The 27970-nt window shown below is 41.0% G+C and overlaps 2 protein-coding genes across 2 annotated transcripts in view; one reads left to right on the top strand and one right to left on the bottom strand.

Annotated features, from left to right (window-relative positions):
* Positions 1–353: 353 nt before the first annotated feature.
* LOC137294028 (serine/threonine-protein kinase Nek2-like) lies at positions 354–23699 on the bottom strand. Its single transcript, XM_067824947.1, has 9 exons — positions 23450–23699; positions 22087–22189; positions 20111–20328; positions 12729–12966; positions 9936–10145; positions 9494–9692; positions 8294–8348; positions 7448–7554; positions 354–4062 (listed from the first exon to the last, which is right to left on the bottom strand). The coding sequence occupies exons 2-9, from the start codon at positions 22180–22182 to the stop codon at positions 3767–3769; spliced, it is 1419 nt and encodes a 472-aa protein (XP_067681048.1). The 5' UTR covers positions 22183–22189; positions 23450–23699; the 3' UTR covers positions 354–3766.
* Positions 23700–23803: 104 nt separating this feature from the next.
* LOC137294407 (uncharacterized) overlaps positions 23804–27970 on the top strand; it is a 55498-nt gene continuing 51331 nt past the window's right edge. Inside the window, exon 1 of the mRNA XM_067825410.1 lies at positions 23804–24158. Within this exon, the coding sequence (XP_067681511.1) occupies positions 23935–24158 (224 nt within the window). The 5' untranslated portion in view covers positions 23804–23934. The remainder of the gene's footprint in view (positions 24159–27970) is intronic.

Here is a 27970-nt window from a genome sequence, read left to right on the forward strand (position 1 = left end):
CCCATTCAGTCAAAACAGGATCAACTTTTCAGTTGATCAGTGTTCACCATTCAATACTTGTTCCACCCAGCTGACAAATGTTTAGCTTTCAACACTTAACCCATTCAGCTGACAAATAGCATTAAACACTTGATCCATTCAGGTGGCAGCTGTTTTACACCCAACACATTGCTACTTTCTCTGTTAAGTGTTCGGTGCTGTTAAGTGTTCAGCACTGAACACTTAACCCACTTTGTTGACAAATGTTTCATTCAACACTTGACACACTCAAATGATCCATGTTTATCATGATCCATAGATCAGGCTTAGTTTTTATTTCACATAAAGTTGCAAGAATGAATAAAACAGAAGTCTATTTCTTCAATAGTTTATTATAAAAGAAAAACCAGTATGATATGTCTGTCTTCACATATCACAGTGTTGGAAGACATCATGCCATTCAGATATCCAACTTATCCAAGTGGACGGGATGCAGTTAACAGTGATATATTACAGTTGGTCCAGGAAGCTTAATAAGAAATATGTAAAAACTTGGCATAAGCATCAGTGACATATTTGACTTCAGCTGATTATTATGACATAACAATTACAAACAAGGCAGTGGGAACTTGCAAAGCAGGCAAGTGGACAAATATCAATTTCTAACCCTGTTCAGTGTACTAGATATGAAGATGTATCTGCATAGCAAGAGAGAGCGAGTGACTTTAGTTTTACACCTTTGTTAACAATACCTTGAAGGGGGAACACCAGTAATGGGCTTCACAAATTCTACCCTTGTGGGGAATCAAACCAAGGTCTTCAGCATGATGAGCGGATGCTTTAACCTCTAGACGATCCACTGTCCCACACAGTAAGAAGGTTCAGTGAACATTACTCTACATCATACTATCACAATACTCACTGTCTACTTTGCATGAACAGTCTTATATTTTTAGCCCCCTGAAGAATGGTTGACTTGCTAAATGCTTGAAGAAGAGTTCTAACTTTTAATCTTTCTTAGACTTCAGGTTTCCTGGTGAAGAAACCCTGTTAACCAGCTTTAAAAGGAAATACATATTAAAGAATCTAAAAATGTGTACAAATATATGCACTGTGTGCATTCTTCACTAGGCCATTCCCGTAATATACATCATATTTGCAACTATTTCCTTGTTAAAATTAAGTTTGCACTCAACAGAATTGTAAACCATTTTTTAAAAACTGTTCAAGCCTAAAAACAGTACTTCTGTAATTATGGACATTTAATGAACTTAGTAAATGCACATGTTGATGCAAATAAATAACATTCATGCACGAAATAAATTAAAACTTTTTCACTGAAATCACAACCGTCAATGTACATAACAAACTAAACAAATCAAAGACTACATGAGATCACAGTTGGCAAAATACAGGAAAAGCGTACCTTTTGGTACCAACAAACCAAATAAATTACTTCTTTGTATTGTCATCTTCCTTTCCAAATAAATTACACTTGTTGTTCACTAAACTTGAATTCACGTTTTGTTAGTACAAAAACCAACACAATGAATGCGTGTTAAAGCTATCCTGACCAAAACACTTGAGCGCTAACAGATTTCAAGAGAATGCACAATTCATTAATTCTGTTGGTTCATTTTATACAACTCTGAACTCAAGAAAATGGTTGAAGGAAGAAGATTGAACACATAAAAGGTGTTCAAAGCATTTAAAAGCATAGAATCTGATATGAAAACAAATCTGGACTTTTTTTCATCTACTAGCATTGAAACACACAAAATTGTAATTCCATGGAAACCTGATCAGAACTTGAAAATGTCTTGAGCACATGTAAGCGAACTAATAAACCTCTATATTCTACCGATATGTCACTGTCACTTGTCAGTGTACCAGACTGGATTGATGATAAACATTATTAAAGCAAACTGTGCCCTCAGGCATGTAACACTGCTCATTTGATACTGACAGGTTTGACAATGTAAACAAATGCAAGAAAAACAAAAGCAACACATGGTAAACGAATAGGTTCACAAAAGGGAACTTTGATGTGAATAAACAAAATACTGAATGATGAATAATTTCATCTAAATACTACTTTGTCAAGACACTCAACACAACTTGTAGCAAGGGCTGTCAGCAGTTACAAGTAAATGATAACACTACATTACTACTGAACACAATGCCAGTAGAATAGCACTCAAAATTCACTTTTACATCTCAAGATCTTGACTCAGAATTAACTTTTTCTTTAAAAAAAATAGAAGAAAATAAATAAATATATAAACAAAAAAATGAAAAAAAAAATTTTTAAAAATGGGGTCACTTTGAAACCAGTTCCAGAAAACTATTGGAAGCTGTTTTCTGATTGGGTAATTGGCATCCTGTTGAAGTAATGTCATTAGGAGGTTAAAGGTACTGGAATGAGATGCAGTGGGTAGTCCTCTGATTCTAGGGTGTGGGTAGTGAATTCAAGGATTCAATTTTAAAGGATTTGTGTTTTGCTCTTAAAATCCCATGAACAGGACAGCTTTTTGCTGAACATGAAGCATTTTGCACAAACCAAAGATCTACACTGAAGATGCGTAATTCCAACTTGGATTCTTGTACCATGGCATTCAAAATGACACAGCACTAATAATGTTCTTGCCCATTTACACCTTGTAACTATGTCCACCATGGTAATTAGCAACTTTAAACCAACCATTTTCAGATTCTTGATAAAACTAACATGTATACAGTGGAAGCTGTCAAAACCAGCATCTGTCCAATCTGGCAAGTTGTCATACTGGCATACATCCTTGATATCTCCAGGGTCTACGTTCCGAAAAGTCTCCTATATACCCTGGACGCATCTACGGGTCGGCCCGATAATTTTATTTCCTCCCTTTGCTGACTCCGCTTTCTCACAGTAGCCAATCAGAGTGGTCGCTGTTATAACCGAATTTGCCAGTGTCAACAAAGGTAGCAGTTGCAACTGCGAAGGTTTGCTCGCCGTGCGACTCACAATTTGGGGAAATCATACATGCAACTTTATAGGTCCGAAACCTTTTTTAAAACATATGCAAGAAATCCATCTAATACTTTCAGAGAACCTACGCATGGTTTGTTTGCCAAGTTTAATCGGTTAGAAAATTTAAAAAGCGAAAGTGAGTTGTGATTTTTTCGCTCAAATTCCCAGCGTAGGCACCTGATTAGATAAAATGCCAGACAGGGAGGGAGGTGATAAATTTATCGGGCTGAGCCGTAGATGCATCCAGGGTATAGTGGAGACTTTTCGGAACGTATACCCTGGAGATATCGAGGATGACTGGCATACAACCTCAGCCCCATTCATGGCTTGTACACTTACCATCACTTCTACAATCCAGCACCTTTTCTAAACCAGATTATTCCTTCAGTCCCAATGAGTGCTGCTTTAGACAGCCTCCACTGAACTTACTCAGTCTTGGACACTTATCTTGAGAAAAGGTATTCAACCATCATAATACTATCAGAACAAAATGCAACACTGAACTATAGCAAGAGAGTGAAAACTCTCAAAACAATCTGGCAGCCATTATTACACAACATTCAAATCATTTCACTGATTATCTTTGGTAAGCAAGTTCTACTACAGATTCTGCATGCAAAGAATGGTTTAAGCATTAGTTAAATAAACTATCGAAGTTCCTGAGATGACCTCTCCCATAGCTCTCTCTCTTTATATATAAAATGCCTATGGCCACATGAAAAGACACATGATTCAGATTTTCAGATTTTCATCCTGACTAAGTTCATACAATAGATATCAACGGAAATATAATAAATTCCGGGCCTTATATTTTGTGTCTAACTCAACTCCTCCATAGTCAAAGGCCCTAACTTTTGCTTTGATCAATCGGTCTTTCAGTTCTTGGCGTTTCACCAGTTCCTTTTTGTATATGTCATCAAAATCTTTCACTTCTGTCACATAGTCTGGGACATGTTGACGATGACGAAGATTTTCCTTGCCAAACATGTCGAAGGATACCCGTTTCTTTGGTGTATCTGGCTCCTTTTTTCCTTTGGAAAGGCAAGAGTGAGGAGACTCTAGATCGGCTAATTCTGAAAAAAGAGAATGACAACGTTTGAAGTTTGAGCCAAGCAGGATGCTGAAATGATACCACAGTATTGTTAGTTTAGAGGTACATGTATTTGAGTTAAAGAATGAATGAATTTAGTTTAATGTTGTTTTGATCCAGTTATTTCACTGTCTGTTAGCTGTGTGGGCAGAAAATCTGATGCAGTGCTAGTCTTATACATTCAGAGCTTTGGTGAAACCATGGGAAGGATGCTAACAAACTCAGAAACATAGTCAGATTGAACTGGTATTTGAACTATTCTTTCATGCTCCAGGGATGCAAGTATCCACTGCCAATAGCAGTGAAGCTGACACTGTCATCCAAGCTCCATGGACTCAAGAGGATTTGGAGACCAAATTGCCTTCATAAATATCACTAATCAGGGCCCAGTCAAACAGAAAGTAACCATGCCTTCATTGCATTGGATATTCATAAGTCTTGCAAAAATAAGCTTGGTGATATATTAAACAGACAAAAATCAATATTTTCCCCCGGCATACCTCGAAATGTATCTGAAAAGCAAATGCAGAATATCCCCCTGAAGTGCAAACACAACCAAGTTATCAAGTTATATAGTATCACAGTACTGTCCAATACTTACCCATTCTGTCATGAAACTATGAAGGCTATTTGTGCAAATGGTGATTCTACAAACAACACAACAATTATATTTTCTGAAACTTTAATGTTTACAAATTGGGAAGAAACACATTGGCACATTACCGAACCTGCGGTACAAAAATATTCTTCCTGTAGTACCTGAAGATTATCTTAGCAACTAGAGAATAAATGACAAACCTTTAGCTGAGACATTTACATGAGACAGATATGATATGTTCTGATGACTATATACAAGTACTATACATACAAACAAGCAAATGTTAAATGAACCAGTATATACATATGAAGGGTGATAAGACATAGGTGTCATAATGCCTATTGAATGTACTACAGTCCTGGGTAGCCTGAAGGTTAATGCATGTCTTGACTGCAATAACACAGTTTATGTGAGTTGAATGTTATTAAAGTGTTAAAGGTTGTCAGTGCACGAAAGCATATTAAATATTAACTGTATGCGGGGTGGGTTGGAATATCTAAGAAATGAAAGAATCCACCATCCTTGGTGCCTTCTGTAAGAAGCTTTGCTTTTCATTATTGTTTCTTAAAAACAAGGGACTTACAATTCTGGAAAAGTTTACACAAAATGGAAATGGACAAGTCTAGTTACAATATGCAAGAATCTTTGCTAAAACTTGTCAATTGAACAATTTGGTGACACCATTTATGTCAAATTGAAGGTCATAAGTTTCATTGATGAATTCATTTTCAAAACAGAAGTCATGCCATTCTAATGAGAGTTTGTAACAGATATTGTCCATTTGGCAATGTTTCAAGAATCTCAAGGACGTTTGTACAGGGTTGTAGTACAATCCATATGAACTATGTAAGCTGCATGTACCAATGACATGTCAACCAAGTCTACGAATCTGACCATCTGATTGTGTTAGTGACTTCTTAAGATAAGCATAGTAGTCTTTAGTGGCAAGCATGGGTTGCTGAAGACCTTTTCTACTCTAAACCTTCACAGGCCTGAGGATGAAGGGAAGATACTATGAAAGTAAAAGATCACCTATAACAAACACATGATCAGTAAAGGAAAGCAGTCATATTTTTGTTATTTTGGACATACAGTAAAAAAACAGGATACAGAGTAGTAGAAATAAGCGAGAAATATCTATATCACATGAATCAAAAGGGCACAAAACAACTATAAGCTTCTACAGAAAAAGATGATAGTTTGAGTTTATAGTTAACGGCCATCAGTCATGAAGAATGACATAACTGACTTATTGACACAAACATCTGATGTTTGTAGTTAGCTGAAGTCAGAGCTGACTAGTGATTTCGACTTCTTTATTCTTTCAATGCAATATTTTGTTACAAGACCTTTTGTTCAAAGATGAAGGTAATAGCATATTTAAGTCTTTGAAGGGCATTTAGAAGTGAAATGCATAAGAATGAAGATTTTATGGATAGCAACTTCTTTATATGAGAACACAACATTTTGGAGTTAATGCTTACTCCTTCATCAGGAAGGAGTAAGCATTAACTCCGAAACGTTCTTCTAATAGCATATTTGCAGAAATGTGGCATTGAAAGAAAATGGAGGTTGATATCAATAAGTGATAGGGCTGGCTTAAAGATCAATAATCAGAAATATTGTTAAAGGGATAATTAGTAATGATTATCGATATAAACTCTCTCATCAAAACTATCGTGCAGAAACCATGCAGATAAACAATATTTTGCTCCTACTGGAAATCTCTGTAAATCTTACACGCGAACGATTTGACTCTTACATGGCTATTAGATACACAAAGGTTCATCTCTGTTTAAAGGCAATTTCTACTTTATGTTAAGAATGTGTGAAAACCAAGTTCTATGGACAATCAGCTTCTTTATTGCAATGAGTGTGACATTTTGGCGTAGGTACTTACACCATTATCACTTGCTTGATAATGGTGTTCATCTTTACAACTTCTGAAATGCCTCTCAAGGAACTTATGTTCGGACTGCGTTTTTTGGTGGTAATCCTTCCACATACATCATAACTAACTAGTGAAATAAACATGTTGATTTCATTCCAACTTTGATCAGCAATTTGTGTTTCCCTGATATTAAGGATGATCAACAATATCTTGATAATGATTATTGACCTTCATCAGCCCAGATAAGTCAACTCAGTCACAGATAAGGTATGTGATATATTGCACATACAACAGCATGAGACATGATATGATACAACACACACTTTCATCTGGTTTTTCCACACTCTTTGGGCACCTACAAACTCTACACAGACAAACACTCAGTGGCTAATGTGGAACATTCCCCTTTTTCAGAATAATTGTTGACTTGCTGTGACTAAGTACAAATCATTAACTCTGCTTTAGAATACAAAGTGAGAGAGTGAGTTTGGTTTTACGCTGCTTTTAGCAATGTTCCAGCAATATCACAGCGAGGAAAAACACAAATGGGGTCTACGTATTGTTCCTGTGTATTGAAATGAACCCAGGTCTTCAGCATGATTATCAAACACTTTAACCACTAGTCTACCCCAGTGCCCCTTGAATACAAAGATGAAAACTGATGACGATCATATCATAGAGCAAATATGATGCATATCATGCTGTGATCATTAACAAATCATCACATCAGTCAGTTGATTCTCTGAAGAGGAGAGCGAGATGGTTTAGAGCGGACATGACAAAGCTTGTTAGTGGGCAGACTTGGTGGTGGCACTACAAAGCCAGCAGGAAGACACACAGGTGAGATGTTCTCTCCATTCTGTAGGCTGTATTTCCTACCTGGGGTGTGGGTGGAGGATCCCTCTGCCACCCTGGGACTGCAGTAGAGATTCTCATCTATCACAGAGCCCCCTTGACTTTTACACTGGGCCAAGAGATCCATAGCTCTGAAAGAACACACATGTTTGGTGTTTTCATCTGATATGAAAAATAAATTGTGAAAAAATATCACAATCTGTATATAAAGTCATCTCAATACTTAGAAAATTAGCTTATTGTTGGTATGAATCTTTACCATATAGCTATAACATGTAAGTGCAAGATTACACTACACTTTGTTCAGGTGTACACTCTGTTTGCGAGCGTGAGTATATGCAGTGTCTTGATCTCCTTTACCACATAACTTCAAATCAATTATAATATCTGTCCATGGGTCAAGGTCACCAACTCACTGTAAAGGAACTGATTGAGTGAGTGAGTTCAGTTTTATGCCATTTTCAACAATATTCCAGCAATATCATGGCCATGGACAACAGAAATGGTCTTCACACATTGTACCCATGTGGGGTATCAAACTTGGGTGTTTGGTGTAATCAGCGAATGCTTAAACCACAAGGGTATCGTATCAACCCTTTTCTGTGAAGACAATGGCCTCTTCCTGAGGAGTAGATCCCTTATGTTTCAAAGATCCATGAGAAACTGAAGAACAGGTACATTTCTCTGTCTGAGGGTAACATCATGACAATGAGGGTATCCCATCCACACAAACATGTACATCATCTATGTTATGTTGTATGCCTAATTTACACATGTGACAAGGGCATGGAAAAATCTCTTTAACATTTGAAAAACAAATAATCCCTCATAAACTAGTAAGGACTAGATTGTCAAGCTTAAACCATCTACCTTTTAAGTTTATCATCTGCAAGCTTCTCCTTCAAAGCAAGACTTCTTTCTCTACCTGAAAAAATCATCACGTCTAAGCAACCTTCACACAACAAACACATGTTGAAATATTTAAAGTTGTCTAACTCGTTTTTTTACTCGTTGTCAGACTCATTAAAATTTTTTGTGTCATTTGAGCACCATGTCTCTATCAAATCAATTCATGTAACACCTTCATTGACTGCGACTGGTTGTTTCTGAACAACATGAGTTTGACCAACGTTCACACGTCAAACTTGAGTTTGGCAACGCTGACAACTCTGAGTGAGTGAGTGAGTGAGTGTAGTTTTACGCCACACTCAGTAATATTCCAGCTATATGGCGGCGGTCTGTAAATAATCGAGTCTGGACCAGACAATCCAGTGACCAACAACATGAGCATCGATCTGCGCAATTGGGAACTGATGACATGTGTCAACCAAGTCAGTGAGCCTGACCACCCGATCCCGTTAGTCGCCTCTTACAACAAGCATAGTCGCCTTGGGTTGCAAGCATGGGTTGCTGAAGGCCTATTCTACCCAAGGACCTTCACGGGTCCTGACAACTCTCAAATTTGTGTTGGTGGCGAGTTGTTGGAATGTTTACATCCTCAAACTTGAGTTTGACACGTGTTGTCAGAACAGCTTGCTGTGTCAAGGCTGCTTTAAATACTGGACCAAAAGTCACACAAAAATGGACATATGGCCAGAAATCCTTTGACACTGGATTCCATTTGCACCCTTCCACTTCTTGCACAATATTTCACTTTTGTAAGCTATGTTTCAGTTTAAAAAAACCCAATACATCAAGAATGATTGACTGAAGTTAGTTTTACACCGCTTTCATCAATATTTCAGCTCTATGGTGGTGGTCTGTAATCAACCTAGTGTGAACCAGACAACCCAGTCATCAACAGCATGAGCATCTATCTATGCACTTGGGAAACAGTAACATGTGACAACCAAGTCAGCAAATCCCACCTGTTTGTAATCTAATATGACAAGCTGATTTACTGACGATAAAATCTAATCTAGATCTTCTTGGCTATCATCAATCATGAAAAACAATACTGATAAAAGATTGGCACATCTGATAAGGTTCACATGATGAGCACTGAAATATATTGATTTTTTTTTGGTCCTTATCTTTAATTATAGGAGGCAAGCACAACATTTGACGTACTATCAAGCTCCTTCTCGCGAAGATCCAGCTGTCTGAGCTTAGCACGAAGTTCCTCTTCCAGGCGTAAGATTCTATCAGGTGGTGGTGGTGCTGCTGAAGTGTCACTATCACTGCGGGAACTGCGACGGGATAATCTTTCTCTCATACCAACCACAAGGCTATCATTCAGGATATCCTCAATGCCTGGCCTCCGAACAACCTAAACAAGACACAAAATAAAATTAATCAGGCATTTTCCACAACTTGGTTTACAGATCCTCTCGAAAGTTAAGTTGTTGGCTGAATTAAAAATAACAATGCAGAACATTCTAAAAGATGTAAATGTGTTGTTTGTTTTTTTAAAAAAATTGGTTTTCAGGTGAAATGATTATTCCACAGTGCAACTTACTAGCCCTTAGTGATAAGAAAACCCTGCAGGGAATGATGCTGCAATTCCACCCACCTCAACTCGAATCATCTTCCTTATCACTTGATCCAGTTGCTCTGAGTACCGAGATGGAAGCCGAGCAAAGTCACCGATACGGATCTTGCGGTTAAGTTCTGTCTGGCTTGTGGCAGTGAATGGAGGGTAGAGAGCACACAACTCATACAGCATGCACCCCATGGCCCAGATGTCAGATTTCTCATTGTAGGACATATTGTTGACTAGTTCCTGGAAATGTAATTTTCAGAATAAATTGATATTTTATACTTATCCTGACTCATGCTTATTACGCTTATCTCCTCCCTCTATGCAAAGATTGTGGAACACATGAAATCCCACGAAGTTCCCTTCTAAATGAAGCAGACGTACAATACATTCACCTACAGGAAGTCTCCCTTTCCTGCCAATATGGTCACATGATCAGCCATGCTTGTCACTTTCTCCTTCATTGCTCGATGAGGACAGTTGAGCGTTGAAAAGAGCTCTTGGTGTTGTACTTCTTGTTTTCTCGGAGACATTTGATTTGTTGGAGTAACACTGAGACATCTGTTTGAGGACAGGACTCAAAGTGTCGACTTTATCATATCTTCCATAGAGTCCGGGTGACAGATTTAGTGACGACCTTGATTAAGCCCTTTAATACCATAGACACTGACCAATAAGACCGATACAAGGACTTAGTAAAGCAATCGCCACAAGAAGACGCTAATAAAAAACCCTCCCTGCGTAGCAGATGCTCCGACATGAATTGTTGATCCTTCTTCTGAGTGGTGAGTGCAGAGATGATCATCCTTTACTCTCCAGTCTCCAGTTGTTAAAGACCCTTGTTGATAGCCCTGGAATGGGCAAGTCTAAAGAAGATAGGTCAAGTGGTTGTATCCAGCTGAGCCAGTTGCTTATCCTCCACTTTATATGATCTGTTGCCAGTCTCACTGATGAGCTTGCAGCCTCATCTACTTTGGGAGCTTTCATAAAGGGTGGTATGTGACGTAGTGGGAATTGACAAGCAATGAAGACTGGAATGTGTTGCTGCTGACACTTGGTCGCCGTCTGGAAGGCCATTGACAAAGTTTCAGGCATCATAGATATCGGAGCATTCATTGCTTCATTGCAGTCTTTCGACTGTGAGATGAGGTCCAACTTATTTGTAATCCATGACATAATTGCTGAGAAGAGGGCTTTTTCCAGTGATGAGATCAGCGATGTCTACCTCTATCCATGGAATCCTCTCTGTGTTTCCGCAAATGCATTCGGAAGTGGGGAATGACGCCCATGCAGTGAACGTGAGCATGATCCTCCTGACTGTGTGTACCCCTGGCATTCCGTAAATGCCTTCACGCATGCCTGCATGAATCCGCATCCGATGAAGAAGACAAAAGATGAGGGCATCTCCAACGAACAGGGGAAGCAGACAGAGAACACTTGTGGATGTAGTGGGATCCATGAGTGAGAGCGAGTCGATGGAATGAGATTCATCCAGAAGATACAGCCGGTGGCTAAGATTTCCATGAACGGGAGCGCACATATGATGCCTCCTCTTCATCCAACGGACCTAATGCAGCTGACGAACCGTCACATAAGGCGACCTGTAGTTGTAGCTGCTGACTGGCATTTCCGTTCCTCTTCAAAATGGCAATCCATCAGATTCATCATATGAGTGGTGAACTATTTCATGAAGAGGCCAGTGTCCAGTGACTATGGTGCATGCAGTGACAGTTGATTCGCAGAAGCATCTGATGTGTTGAGTGTAGACATTGTAGATGTCTGGGTAGAAAGAAGACTTTCTGAAGGTTGCAGCATTGCTGTCAACGTACTTGACAAAGGTCTAGCAGATGCTGAATGTTGATCAGGAGTGCCGATGATCTGTACCTCAGGAAGAATTAGTGGAGGTTCGTCGGGAGGGATGATCTCATTGCTGAAGGACTTCGTAGAAGTCGTATTGTGTAGTTTCAGCGCTGATCTAGTAGCTGAAGACTTGGCCTTAGACGATGATGGTGACTTTGACTTCTGAGGCTGAGATGATCATGATTCTGATGATGTCCTCTTTTCAGATCTAGACAAATCTTGCTGGCTGATCACTAAAATCATGAATGTCCATTTTGATCAACATACTGTTACTAGAAGCAAAATCAACCAATTTATTACACATGAGAGAGCCTAAGTTGTTCGTCTTTAGCACCCCTTTGAAGAGTATAACAAACCCTGAATCAGATAAATTCTTGCGAAGTTCACAGTGAACAGTGGAAGAACAAATGGGTTTGTATGAATGACATAATATATCGGAATGAACTGCTAACAACCGTAACTTACACTGGGAGCACAATTTCATCAACTAAGACCATTCGTTAAGAAGAAAACGTGTACAAAAAACATGTAAATTTAGATATTTCAAAAATAATTTTACAGCATGACGAAAATAATTACAATCCAAAAACTGAATATGACACAATTTAGTTTACAGGACTGAAATATAAGCAAAAACTTTGGACCCAAAGTGCCACCAATCATCCTCGTCAGGCAATGAAGGAGAGAGTGACAAGCATGACTGGTCATGTGACCATATTGGCAGGAAAGGGAGGCATCTGGTGGATGAACGTATTGTATGCCTGCTTCATTTAGAAGGGAATTTCAAGGGATTGCACGTGTAATTTCACTATCTCCGCATAGAGGGAGGAGATATGCATAATAAGCATGAGCCAGGATAAGGAAAAATATGCAGAACTGGACTAGCTAATTACACTGAATTTTGACATTCTGCTGTATTCAACATTTTCCCATTGAACACACAATGAACATTGTTAAAATACCTACAGGAGACATGTAATATGGTGTCCCAACATAGGTCTTGGCGAAACTTGTTTCATGATGCAGTACCCGGGCAAGTCCAAAGTCTCCAAGTTTTACATTCTTGTCTGCATCCAGGAACACATTTGCAGGCTTGAGATCTCGATGAAGAACAGCCTTGCCATTTTTTCGTCTATGGCATTCTTGTAGAGCCAAAGTCATTTGTATCAGTATTTTCCATGCAAAGTTTTCATCAACATGCAAACTGCAAACAGAAATATTCGAGTTTACAACACTTGAGAAAAAATAGATTTCATCAACTATGTTTCTAATGAACACAGTAATTATGAACTGACGTTTGAGACAGGTTTTAATCATGACATCACAATTTGCTGACAATACATCCCTAGAAAACTTTGTTAAATTCAGGGATGTTTTTCTGTATGGCATAACATCTTAACAATGTCCTTTCCTAAAATGACATTGGGTATTATAAATGATACATTTCACAAAATTCTGGCTCTTTCTCTCAGCATACAACATTCATTCAATAAGGTGAGATAATGAACAATTATTGCATGTTCAAAACATCAGTAGGGATTGTTTCCAGGTCTGAGACACAGTTAATGGCAGATGTTGGTTGGATGGTTTGTTGTTTAACGCTGTACTGAGCAATATTCCAAAATGGCTAGTCAGCAGAAGAAAGGCAGAGTCTAGTCATGAATACACAATGCCATTGGGAAAGTGGTCAGATGTAACATATTTGGGATATTAATTTCCCTGTATGCTATTCGAACAAACCTGTAGAGGTTGCAGATTCTTTGAATAGAGTCCTCCTTGGGGTACTTATAAGCATTTAAATGTTCTTTGAATTCTCGCGACAGTTGTAACTATATTTTTTCAATAAAATATATACAAAACAAAAAACATTGTTTTTGTCTTGTGAGACCACCCCTACAGGGCCCCTGGACCCGTGACAGCCAAGAGCAGGTAACTCTTCAGACTATAGCCTCCGGCAAAACACTTCCGTTCTGTAAGCAATACAGACAGAATGTGGGGAGGTGGGTGGCCTTACCCCAAGGATGACTCTATTAAAAGAATCTGCAACCTCTACAGGTTTGTTCGATTCTTTTTCATAGAGATCCTCCTTGGGGTACTTATAAGCATAAGACAGACTCCAAAAGACTGATCTTAGGGAGAGGCATTCTGTCTGCTCATAAACCTGACATAAGATGATAACCTTTATTACGTTTAACTGAAAGTAACAAGGAATCAAACTTACCTGGTCACATGACCTTCTATGCCTTGCGGCGGGGGTGCGGACCAGGGCCAGGCTATTACACGGTCTAACCCTACATTTCTATGAGAAAGTCGTAGAGTGCCTATAAAAAATGCCCCCCCCCCCCCCCCCTTTTTTTTTCTCAAAAAACGGGAGTCGAGACAGGCGACAGATATATCAGGGTCCATTCTCGTGCACTGGCCAAGGTGCTAGGGAAGGACTGAAACAGTCTAGAAAGGTAAAGCCACAAATACCACCACCATAATAGAGCCCACCACCGGGATAAAAGATGGAAAGTATACAGTAAGACACCACCACCAGTCTACTTGTTGCAGCTACAATGTCAAATGATCGTTCGTCAAATGCAAGGGTAGCTCAATCGGCTAGGGCACTCATGCCCTGCCCACTGGTGAGAACTGACTGGCCAAACCGAGCATGCTCGCTTGACAGTCTGTCTAACTGGTAATGACGGATGAACGTGCTTGGTCGGCTCCAAATAGCCACGGAGCAGATCTCCTCAATGGGCAAGGCAGACGCATATGCCTTAGACGTCGCCACAGCCCTAACCCTCAGGGGGCGTACGACCTTTCGAGGTGTATCCCATACAAATGGCAGAGACAAGCCACCTAGATATGGTCTGCTTGTTCGCCGGAAGGCCAGCCTTGCCGCCACCATAACAGCAGAACAATTGATCATTCTTCCTAATGTCTTTTGTTCGTTTGATATAAGCCTTAAGGGTTTTACGGACATCTAAGACGTGAGCACGTCGAAGAGAGGTACCGGGCGGCGAAAGCTGCGTGAAAGCAGGAAGCTCAATAGGCGCCGTAACGTGAAAGGTGCTATCTCTCTTAGGACGGTAAGTATCTGGCAATCGAATGCTCACTCTGTCTTTGTGAAACCACCGTTAATTCAGGGTTGGTGGACATAGCGTGTATGTCGCCTACCCGCCTGCCAGAGGTTACCGCTACAGGAAAAGCAGTCTTCCATGTCAACAGCTGGAGGGACAGAGCCGACAGGTTGTGAAAAAGAGGACCAGACAGCCAATCAAGAACGACTGGCAAGTCCCACGGGGGACTAATCCGCCGGACAGACGGACGGATTCTGTCCACCCCTGCAAGGAAGCGCTGAACTAGAGGGTGCTGTCCCAATAATGCACCATCGACAGGAATGTGGAAGGCAGAGATTACCGTGGAGTAACCTCTAACTGTAGAAGCGGCCAGACCGGCTTCCAGTTTAGATTGCAGAAACTCCAACACAGATACTAGATCTGCAGAAAAGGGATCGAGAATCCCCCTGTCGACACACCAGCCCGCATAACAGGCCCATCTATCCTCATACTTAACGTTCGTCGAATCCCTCCGAGAAGCCAGAATTGTGTCTGCAACTGGTGCAGGAATTCCTCTCGCGTGGAGGCGACTCCGGACAGCGGCCAAGCCACCCACTGAATCCTGGGATTGGGGTGTGGCGCTCCGTTCTGGGATAGTAAGTCCGGTCGAAAGGGTAATAGTTCAGGAGGCTGAGCCAGAAACCTGAGAATTACCGGAAACCAGCTTTGAGCCGACCAAAGCGGTGCTAGAAGCACAAGTAGCCGGAGCCGGTTGTGTGGTCAGCTGTGAGAGGACTCGTGAGATCAGAGGCACTGGTGGGAACCCCCAAAGTACTCTGTCTGTCCAATCGAGCAGAAAGGCGTCGTTGGCTATCGCTCTCGGATCCGGTATCCTTGAGCAAAACACAGGAATCTGGTTCGTCGCCCTAGAGGCAAACAGATCTACCTGGAACGACCCGAACAACTGGGAAATAATCCCGAATATCCCCCGATGCAGCATCCACTCGTGTGGGGCTAGTATACGTCTCGATAGCGCATCTGCGAGGACGTTGTCTATGCTCGGGAGATAAACGGGGAGTACCCGAATGTTGAACTGGTCGCACCAAATCAGAAACTGCCACGCCTCCTGAAGGAGGGACGGAGACACTGTGCCGCCTTGCTTCAGGATATACGTCATAGCGGTCTGGTTGTCCATCTCTAGCCGAACCACTTGACCCCGCACTGACCCTCGCCCAGGAATCAACCAAGTCTCGAGAATAGTCTCGTAGCTCTCCGAATGGGACCACAACTGGGCTAACGCCTGTTGAATGGGTCGCATCCTCAACCTCGCACGCCAGACCACGTCCACTGTAGCTGCCATAGTGCCCAGCAAATGAAGCCAAGTTCTTGCTGTGGCTCTGGGGAACTCGAGAAACTGAAATACAGTTCTCTGAACTTTGACGATGCGGTCTGGGGCTAGGGAAACAATACCCTGAGCCGTATTGAACCGTGCCCCCAAGAACACCAGATCCTGCGTGGGGGTCGGGTCTGATTTCTTGAGATTGATGATCCAGCCGAGCTTCAACAGGATGTCCATCACTTGGTGTGTGGCATCGTGTGATAACAGGAGCCCGAGGGCCCTCAAAAGCCAATCGTCCAGGTACGGATGACAACACCTGCCCTGTGACCTGGCTAGCTGAGCCGGAACCAACATAAGTTTGGTGAACACCCTCGGCGCTGTGGAGATGCCGAAGGGTAGAACCCGAAACTGATAACACTTCCCGTTGAATGAAAACCGAAGGTATTTCTTGAACTCAGAGTGTATCGGAACATAGAGGTAAGCGTCCTTGAGATCGATTGACGTGAGCCAATCCCCTGTCTCTACGGAAGAGATCACTGACCGCAGTGTCTCCATCCTGAAGGACGGAACCTCTATGAACTTGTTCAGCCCCTTGAGATTCAAGATAGGTCTGAACCCTCCGTCCTTCTTGGTCCCAAGGAAGTACGTGGAATAAAACCCGTCTTCTTGTTGACCTTTTGGAACCATCTCAATGGCAGCCTTGTCCAGTAACGACTGGACCTCGGCACGGAGGACCTCTGCTTTTTCCCGGGAGAACGGCACCGGTGTGTGCCGAATCCCTGAGAAGCGTGGAGGGTCTCGCTTCCACTGTGGCATATGGCCATCCCTGACTGTGGACAGGACCCAGGGATTTGAAGTGGCAGCCTGCCATTCCGTAAGGGAAAGTGACAGCCTGCCGCCTACAGGGACTTCTGGCGCAAGGCAATGTACCCCCACATTCGGCAGTTCTCCGACTGCTTGTGTGGGGGACACCAAAGGCTCTGGGCAAATGTTTAACGGGAAGCCAGGGCAGGCTTCCCTTTGCCCCGAAAAGGCTGCTGTTGCTGTGACTGCTGCAATGCAGGCCCCTTGCCTTTGCCTTTCGCCCTCTTGCTACGTTTGTGCTGCAGCGGAGCAGTCCACTTAGCACTTTCCTTCGCCGGCGCCGAAGGGTAAGCTGAAGCAAGAGTGGGAGGCCGTTGGCGAGACGAGGAGGGTTGCTCTAACAAGGGCTTAGAGTCCTTGAAAGTGCTAACAGCCTCCGCGGCCTCCCGCACAACCTGTAGTGCCCCAGGGAAGAGGGAAGATCCCAACCTGTAGGGCAGAGCCAGGAGTGCCTGCTGGGTAGCGGGGGAGTACCTGGCTACGGATAGCCATAGCCCCCATCATCTGGCTAGCACAGCACCTAATGCTGTCCCTCGCCAGATGAGAGTGCACGTCCGTAAGCTGCCGGCCCAACACTGCCGACGGAGAGTCGTCAGCAGTGCTCCCATGATCCAACAGCTGCCCCTGCAAAGCAGAAAGGTAAGCCGAATGGACCACTACTCTCAGCTGCTGGGCCGCACACCTATATTGCTCCTCAAAGGAACAATAGGCGGACCTTAGCGCTGGAGCGGCCGTGGAGAAGGGCGGCAGCCGTCGGCCCTGCCTGGCCGAGGCCAAGGAAGAGGAGGAGGACCCCCCCAGGGTGACCGAGGCGTACACACACTCGTCCACCACCGGTGGTTCGAATAGCGAATCCTCATCCAGTTGATACCGGCGGCTAATCTCGACCGGGTACCCGAAAGGAGCGGATTCACTACCTCCCCGACCAGCGATGGGAGCAGGCGCAACCTCGCCTCGGCGACCTTAGTAGGCGCAAACGCCTCCCCGGGGAGCCGAAACTCCAACACAGGAATAGAAACCTGAGGTAAGACCTCGGCAATTTTCTCTCTAACCTGTTTGAGGGACGAACCGAACGAGTATGTGACCTCCGACTCGCACTCCTCCCCAATCCCCTCCTCCTCGATATCCATCTCCTCACGCTCCTCAGACAGGTAACCTTCGCCGTAAAGCGAGCCTGTCGAGGGCGCTACCAAGACGGAACTCGGAGGAGCAGAGAGACTGAGAAGGGCTGAACCGCTAGGTTCGCCCCTGCCAGAGCCTGAACTAGGTCGTCTGGGCAACTGGGGCAAGCCCCCCACCGGAGGGTGACCCTAGAGCCCAGGAAATGGATAGGATGTCGATGCCCCCAGCGGCTGGGCAGCACTAGGCTGCCTGCCCACCGTGGCACTAGGCGCGCTGACCGAGGTCAAGCTGCTGACACCGGGCGTCGTTGCCCCACTTGCCCCACGGGACAAGCTGGGGCCGACTGCCCTAGACACATCCGCCTGAACGCCCGAAGCGCAGGACGGCTGCCCAGAGGGAGGAGCGTTCTCCAAGTCTAAGCCCGGGCCGCGGCCTCCCTCAACTGAACCACCATGGCCGCTCAATGAAGATCGGGCATCCAGTTCCTTTCGGAAACCAGACAGCGCCGAATCTATCATTTATTGTACCAAAGACATCTGTTGCTGAAACAAGGCATAAATTGAATCAACAGAGATTAATGGTGCTTGCGAAGTAGGGGTAGGTGCTGAGGATACAGCGGCAGGAGAAATGGAAGGGTCCCTAGACACCCTGGCCTTCTTAACCGACCCCTCCGAAGAGGAAGGTGCGCCTTTCTTTTTGTGGGAGCGCTTAGATGGAGGGTCCTGAGCCCAGATATCCCCCCCCCCCCCCCCCCCTTAAGTAGGTTGGAATAGAACAAGAAGTCCGCGTGTCTAGACTTTCTGGTCTGAGGGGTAAAACCCGCGCACACATCACAAGACTGATCGTCGTGATGACATTCCACCAGGCACCTTAGACATACATCATGCAGGTCTTTAGCCGGAATGGAGGATTTGCATGTTGAGCAGGATTTAAACTGCAAGGCAACAAATAACCTCCTAGTGTTGAGTAATAAACAACAAATAAAACAAGACACGCATGGGCGCAAAGCTAAAACTAAAACTACCTACATAGTTAAGGTAAAAGCTAAGTGCCACTACACCATAGTTTACGACATATTTTTTATAAAAAATAGTAGTAAATGTGGAGATAATATGAATAAAGTACATAAAAGTATAGCTAACACAAGCTTACTTTAAAAAAGACCGCCATAAAACTGAAAAGTTTTGGCGGGAAAAAAGGGTTGCCTTCCACCATTATGCTAACCACGTGGCTACCAACAAGGATGGCAAAAGTTACAACATTTTGACAAGTAAACTGTAAAAAATGATTCCTAATGCGCCCATGCGTCTAATAAAGAAACCATACATACAGTTGGAGCCTCTGTGGTACTCATCTTAGTACTTGTCTTTGTCTTTGGTAAGCAAGAATCTCTGTGAACGCTGAAGCATGTCTGCATAGGCGGGCGACAGAAAAGGACGTGTTTTGCTGGAGGCTATAGTCTGAAGAGTTACCTGCTCTTGGCTGTCACGGGGCCAGGGGCCCTGTAGGGGTGGTCTCACAAGACAAAAACGATGTTTTTTGTTTAGTATATATTTTATTGAAAAAATATAGTTACAACTGTTGCGAGAATTTAAAGAACATTTAAATGCTTATAAGTACCCCAAGGAGGATCTCTATGAAAAAGAATTGTAAGGTTGTGTCCCATGATGGATTTGCCACAACTGCTCATGAAAACTTGCATTCTGACAACTGAATGACATGCTCAAGTAAACAAATGCTGTATTTTGTTTACTTTGTGTCTGCTACTGCTGACCATATATTCAACTAAAAAGTTAACAAAACTGGCTCCTGTATCCTTGTGCAGCAGGTACTAGCAAACTGATAGGCATACTGCAAAAACCAAAGCAGGCATACCTGAAAAAGAACTTTATTCTGACACCCCAATTCACTGTGCTGAAGTTAGTTATAAAAGGACTTTTCTACCACCATTACAATTTTCATATAAAACCAAAACTCACCCTTCTTTTCTGGACTTAGCAATGAGTGTGGCAAGATCCCCACCCTCACAGAACTCCATGATGATATAGATGGTGGTGTTGTTGCGGTCAATGATGCGGTCATAATAGCGGACTATGTGTTCATGCCGAAGTTCACGTAATAAGTTCACCTCTGATACAAGCATCTGTTTTTCGGATTCAGTCATGGAACCATAGTCCATCTCTTTCCACACAAGTACCTGAAATCGTTTGGTGTCTTAATAAACAACACTTCAGGCAAAATGATATACAAAGTTTCTCCAATGAGCTATTCAAAATAAGTAATTTATTCAGGCCCAGAATGAAACCCAAACATATAAAAACATGAATAGTGATAACATCTAGCAGTACCTGCCAAATGTTTGCAATTCCACCTGTTGTTACAAGAGTGTATTTTCCGTAGATTGTATTACTAAGTGATAATTAATATTTGGGTCACAACATTTAGTGTTTTGAGTGATAGTTATTATGGGGCACATTTCATATCATAAATGTTCAGTGCTTTTTGTACTTTAACAGCAGGCTTTAAGGTAGCGCTTTAAAGCTACCTCCCTTTGACTATGTGTTTTCATTAACTTTTGACTTTCGGGAGGCTGGCTGAAAAAATTCTATGTTGATGGCGATGGTCGTAAGTGCTCGAATGTTCTTGAATCAGTGACTTCGTATATAAAGGTCGGTTGTCGTGCTGGGACATACACGTGATTAACCGTAGTACATTAAACTGCCTGCCTTCGTCAACGCTTGACCTACATAATGTCTGCTCATCATGTTTCTTTCAGTAAAACTGTTTCTCACTCTCAGAGCTGACATTATATTTGTGATCAATTACTTTAGATTTTGACTCAGTTGTATTGTACACGAAACCTTTCTTGTGAAATTTTTGCATCTTGGTTCTATCTGCTGAATACAAATTATTGATAAGTTCAGATTTCTCAGTGTCATATTTTGCTGGTTCTGAGGGGATTTCTTACACCTTTTGTCCAGGCTAATTTTTAACGTAACACTGTCCTTTGGACTTCTTTAGCACTGATCACAAAGAATTTTGTTTATGAATTCAAATCAGTGTTCATCATGGTTTCACATTATCCCAGAATGGAATATTGATAACATATGGCAATAATCCAAAAGATGTTTAAAATTCTACTTGAATTTGGGGTATCTATAATAAACACTAACAAAACCTGTTCAAGCTTTACAGGGTAATGGTAATTTCAATCTCTGAAGACTGTGTGCGTAATATTCTGCTTTATTACTTGCCCGTTGAAGATACTGCAGTGTAATATTTTTACGGCAATATTGCACTAGTGTAATATCGCTTGACGTATGACGTCAAAATGGTTCAGAGCTGTGACGTTACAATGCTAATGCAGATGACGCAATTTTACTAGCCCTTGTTTGACTCGCGGAAAGCTGAGAGTGATTACACTGTAGGGAATTTTGCGGCAGTTTCTGTCGATTTATGTTGGCGAGTAATAAACAGAATACTAAACTCGCTTCTGTGAAATAAAATTTTTATCAAACTCGTTAAAGATTTGGTATCAAACTCGCTTTCTCTCGTTTGATACCAAATCATTAACTCGTTTAACAAAAATGGTATTACACGGAAGGTCGTTTAGTATTCTCTATTAGCTAAATATTAATATCACTGTGTGAATAAAACATTTGCTTCTGACAATTGTGAACCAAGGGCAGGTTGTGTAAAACAAGGCTTAACAAAACATCTGAAAAAGAACATGCTGGTCTGCAAAGGCAAAACAATAGCAGAGAGTGAGTAAGTTCAGTTTTACGCTGCTTTTAGCAATTCTCCAACAATATCACAGCGGTGGACACCAGAAATGGGGAGTTCAGCGTGATGAGTGAACGCTTTAACCAGTAGGCTTCCCCACCGTCCCTCAAAAGAATTGCATTAACTGATGGTGATGAGGTGGTAAGTTTTAAGTGACAAAAAGACATAATACCTTTCCATCTTTTTTCCTCCTAATCTTCTTGCAAGTTCCATAGGAACCTATTCCTATTGTTGTGAGCACTTCAAAGTCATCAAGAGTTGAGGGCATCCTAGGACTGAAGGATAAAAATGTTGGACTATTAGACCAAACTGAGATTGGAAATTATGAAAAGCATGTTAAAATGCAATGAGAACAGGTGAAAATATATGGGTGTTGGAGACACTACTCTCACAAAAATACCTGTAACCTGATGATAAACAATCACAATAAGATGATTATCACCTGACATAGAAACGTCTATTAACAGGATTCATGACAAAAGGAGAAAGTGAACATAAATATGAAAAAATGACAATGATTTGTAAATCTACTGTTTATGTCATATACAGGATACTTATGATAAAGACCATAATTCATCTGAAATTAGTATTTCTTTACTTTGTTTCACATAACAGGAACATGATACCGTGACTGGAATTTTAAGGATTGATAACTGATTTCATTTCAATATAAATAAAATATAGCTTGTAAGATATGACAGTCAAAGATAGACTGTTTCCCTTTTAAAGTATGACTGCTGAATCAAGAGCATCTTATATCCATATCCCAGGAGTAAAAGGAAAAGGTTTTCTTTTCTGAATTTTCCGACAATGTACAAACAAAATAATGTTTAAATACAAACTGTTAACATTGAAAGTTGTAGGCTCCTTGTCAGAAACTGATCCTATTTAATTTTCATCAATAAATATTAACAATGCATTCTATATCATTCCGCACAACTCTATGTCTACAGGACAATAACAAGTTATCACTGAATCCAAATTAATTGAGGAGCAAAGGAGCTACCAATTGTCATAACAATTGTATACTGGACAGCTAAAAACATTTGAATTTGAGTATAATCTAAATCTGAAGCATGAATCAAGTGCGATTGACAAATGACACAATGTTGATCTCTGGATTTCACTCCCACCTTGTCAGTAATCTTTATTACTAATCAGATCACAACTGGCCATGGACATAATTGAAATCCAAAACTAGTGGAGGTTGCTCACAGCTGCTGAGGTGATATTCAAGCCACTTACGTTTTTAACAAATTCATTGATTGTGCTGGTATATTTTTACTTTGGGTCACATCAACTACCAGCTGGTGACCAGATTTCTCTACAGATTTACAAGCGCGTTTACTTTCTTCTTTGCCAGACACATAATGGCTGGAAGATGTGGCTTGTTCTTGTTTTTCGGAATTGCCAGTATCCATTTCTGAACTATTACGAGAGGACGTAACCCAAATCTAGTGAAACCGAATACAACACATCGACACCATGTTGTCTTACATTTGGTACAACTATTGATACAAGCCCCTCTAATATACCTGTCTCAACTTGCCGTGACTTCGACCAATGGAACTCCACAGTTTAAGATGTTGTGTCTCAACACGTTTCAGCAGAAGCGGGGCTACTTCATCATTTGACTATTTACTATGAACAAACCATAGGCTATGATAAATCGATAAGTGTTCTTTTGATGACTACATCAAGAGAAAATCTGGTATACAGTGCATGGGCATTGACAGCCTTGTTTTGATGTAGCCGCATCATATTTCATTTCATGGCTTCGAAACTGCCGCACTCATCTAACACGTTTAATGATTGGCCGCTTGTTTCGATGCATCGAAGTATTTTATTGGTGGAGAGATTACAGGTCAAAGTTCAATTAAGGTCATGTGACTTAGTCAAAATGGCAGCGCACACATGATATCAAACCCAAACAGAAATGTTATATTTTGAAATTTACAAGACAGTCTGTAGCCGTCTTCTGTAACAGACATGTGCGATCGAGAGCCATTCATTAGCAACTATGGCCTCAACATCACAATCCAGTCGATCACACAGTACCTCCATAAACAAAGAGGGGGAGGAAACGATTGCTCTGATGTACAAGAGTTTCAGCAACAATTTACTTCTTGGACAGTGGGAGTTGGCAAGAGCATGTCTTTCACAACTTCGCAAGAGCTGTCATGAAATTGGCGTTGACATCAAGGATGTGTTACGTAAAGTAGCAGCATATCCATTTAATTCAAGGTATTTCGTGTCTTTTAATTATAACACATTGACGCTTAAAGGGGCACTGATGCGGAGCAATTTCCGTGGACTGGTGTAAACTTTTGTTATTGTTTTTCTCCCGTGAGTACCCGGATGATATCCCAGAATTCGTGACTGGTTCGTGACCTCTGCTGCGCATTCCGTAAGCGCAGTTGATAGTTTAGTTATAGACAGATCAACTTAGGTGAAGTCATTTCAACTTCATTACAAATGTATTATGAAACCAAATGAAACACTTTGAAGATTAATCATCTGCCAGTGGTAGAAATGGTAAAAAAAACTATTAGGACAGAAAAATAACGAAGCCAATGTACGTCTCTATATTTTGTCTGATAAACCTAATTAGTTTATAGTCATATTTGTATGATTCTGAAAATTAATAAAAGAACACACGGTCTGCTTATACTCATAGTAAATTTCTAACACAAAAGCAACATTTATACATTGTATAGTTTGCCAATGTGGATCCTATTTCACACACATACGCGATCTAGTGTGTGTTTTCTGCCATACAGATTCTGCTGAATGCTACAACAAACAAATTAGAACAAAATGCAAATAATGAATGTAAAACAGACTAATTTTATAGCAATAATGTCAGGCTACTACCTTGTTCAGGAATGTATCCATCAATATCCACGTAAAAGAAATCGTATTCCATTCATCTGCAGCTGGTAAATAATCCTGCTCTGTGTCGCGTGTCTTACAACTGTCTAGTTTGCGAAAAAGTAACACATCGTTTCACGTCTTTCGATGGTGAAAACCAGATAAACCTCTCATTGGTCTCCCAAGATAGCACACCTGGCAACTAATTGTATGATGTCCACTATTCTAAGTAATTTAGTTAACCAATAATGAGCAATCAATCAATCAACGCAAGGGTGATTAATTCTTTGGAGGGAGGATGTTGTTTTTGCACTCACTCTTTACGACAGGGTGTAGTCATCTACACACACTGCCTTTTGACAAATCCGCTAGAAGATACAAGTAATTAATCAATCAATGTGTTATCGGTTAATCCTTTGATCGATGTTTGTTTTTGTAACTCAGCTGATAAACCCTCTTGCATCACTTACATGCACATATTACATAACATGCAAATACATTTGCCATTACAGACCTTAATTTATAATGCTGAGTATTTACTCCAGACAGGTGAAATGCCAAATTTGAACCTTTGTTGTGTAACCGAAGTGGTGTTACTACTAATTACACCTGTTATAAATTCACTAATTGACAATCCAGAGAATGATGACAAATAACAGGTGTAGGTTTACACCATCAAACGCGAGTTACAGCAAGGAAGATGTAATCTCTGTGTCGCACGCAGCCTGAAAATACTTATGGGACAAAACTGTTTTGAGGATACCAACAGAATTTCGTTACATAAGGAATACACACAGGCATTTGCTGTGTACTTGGGAAAATAGGTGAAATAAGGGTTTTTTTACGTAAGAAAATTTGCAGATTTCTCTACCAAAGGCAAAGTCATCGTTTTTTGTTTGTTTACGAATTCAAATAAATCAACTGTGTGTTTTTATTAGCATAAATAATAAACCATTGTAGCTACCATAGCTACCAAAATTTACGTATGATACTTGCTATCACAGCTGAACCAACACTCAAAACTACCTATATATAAAACTTTGCAATCTTCCGTACTGAAACAAATGGCTTGCTATGTGCCTGTAGACATCATATTTTCATGTAACATGATTAAATATCGAGGTTAAAAACACAGAAATAGGATCAAATTGGATCAGTATACGTAACTATACCATCCAAGCATCCGAAAAGAACTACACTGCTGGGATATTTGGTTACGATCAGACAAGGAATACCATGGATATTTTTAAACAAATGGCATATGATGGGCATCCGGCCTCCTGACTGTTTAGGTGAAGAAATTCTGCTAATATGGACAGGAGCCCAGTTCCTTTGCCCGTCACGGTCGAAGGAGCGGGCGCTGACCAATTTGCGGTTTGGTTTCGTAATTAGACCCTTGGCGAGAAACATTATTCGCTCCGCATCAGTGCCCCTTTAAAGAAGAATATCATATTTCAAAGAAATGTGGCTCCCATGCAACTGTCATTATTAAAGGTATCAAATGGAATTTTTAGTGCCCAGGTTGATAGGTAATGCCAGTACATGTTAAACATAAACTTATGATATGGTTATTTATATTTCCCCAAATCATCGATCAGCACTTTTCAAACAGAGACCATTTCTATTATATGGTCTCTGGTTCAAACGGTTAGGTCCATATATAAATGCTGTGTAAATGAGCTATAGGACTCCCATTGTACCACATGTTTTACTGCAAAAAATATTGTTTGAGAAAATGTCATGCTATTTTGTACAGTGGATAAGGGTATTCTGGATCACAGCTATTCAGTGGATCACTGCCATGTACATTAACCCCAAGAAACTGTAAATCTCGATGGATTTCTTCACTCAATCTCTCATTTTAAAGCTGAAACAGTGCTCTTTAAGGTGATATATTATGTTTTACTTGATTTGAACTAGAAGTTTACCTCTGGGCCTGAAACGAGGCTATCTGTCATTACGTAATTTTGTCGATGGCACATAAGGAAAAGGTAACTCATTCGGAACAGCAAGTCTCAAATAAGAATAGAATCAAGTTGCTTCATATTTTTTGAGCCATTTATGGAACCACATGGTTAAGTCAGTTATGGATTACCAGAAAATAGGGATCAGCTCAAAACTGTCAACCGCAAAAAAAGTGTTAATTACTGTTGAAATAATGTAATTAGTTTCATGATGTTACTTCGGTTCCCTTTATTTGAAATATACACTCACTCAAGGGTCTGTCTTGGTTGTTCTTTGCATGAAGTAGAAGCATAAAACGTTTTGGTCTTCATTTCACCAAAACGTAATTTGCAGTACAGAACAGTCTGCCAGGTAAAGGGTTATGAATACTGGAAATAACCAACTCGACAATGCTTTGGGGTTGAAATTGTTTTTTTTTAAAGTCATATTAATCTATTTTTCAATAACTTGATGCATTTTAGTATGGTACGACTCACTACAAGTGCCAAGCAGTCTTGCAGGGTCATTCAGGAAAATTCTTGATGTTGGTGGCAGTGTGTTCTCCAGCTGGAGAATGTGTTCTAAGTTTTCCCCCTTGTCCGGCTGCACTGACAGAGAAAGGATGAGGCATGGTCGTACCATGTCATTACGTTATTAACAACAGCAACAGAAAGTGCTCTTTTATGACAATCAAATATGCCATGTTACTTGTGCCAGAGGCGGAATCAATGAGGAGGAGTAGGCATGAGCTATAGTTTGTTTCATTTTTAGACATACAGAGATACACACCTATAAAGAGTTCAAATATGCTGGTATTAATAGATTATGCTCGTTAACTTTACAATCAGTAACTGATGATGTGATGTTAAGAGTCTTCATATTGACTGAATAAGGCGTTAAGGCTTCTGAAAAAATGGGTTATTTTGTCTTGATAGTTGTACTTTACAGGTTAAAGTCGCATGTAAGAGTCATGGCAAAATACTATGTATCAATACTGAAGAGTACCTTCAGTGCCATAAACCGTGTTGGTATAAACCCCATGAGAATATTTTTCAGCCCACATTGGTACCTGGTATCATGATTCTGGAATGTGTTGATATGAGCAACAAGTGTTTAACCTATCTACCAAGCAGATGTTGTTATCAACTGCAATATTTATTAATTATTTGTTTATCAAACATTATGAATATTATTAATGCATCTATTCAATTAAATGCTTGTTACTGTTTGACACAGACCAC

This window comes from Haliotis asinina, chromosome 8 (assembly GCF_037392515.1).
Source record: "Haliotis asinina isolate JCU_RB_2024 chromosome 8, JCU_Hal_asi_v2, whole genome shotgun sequence".
Lineage (NCBI taxonomy): Eukaryota > Metazoa > Mollusca > Gastropoda > Lepetellida > Haliotidae > Haliotis > Haliotis asinina.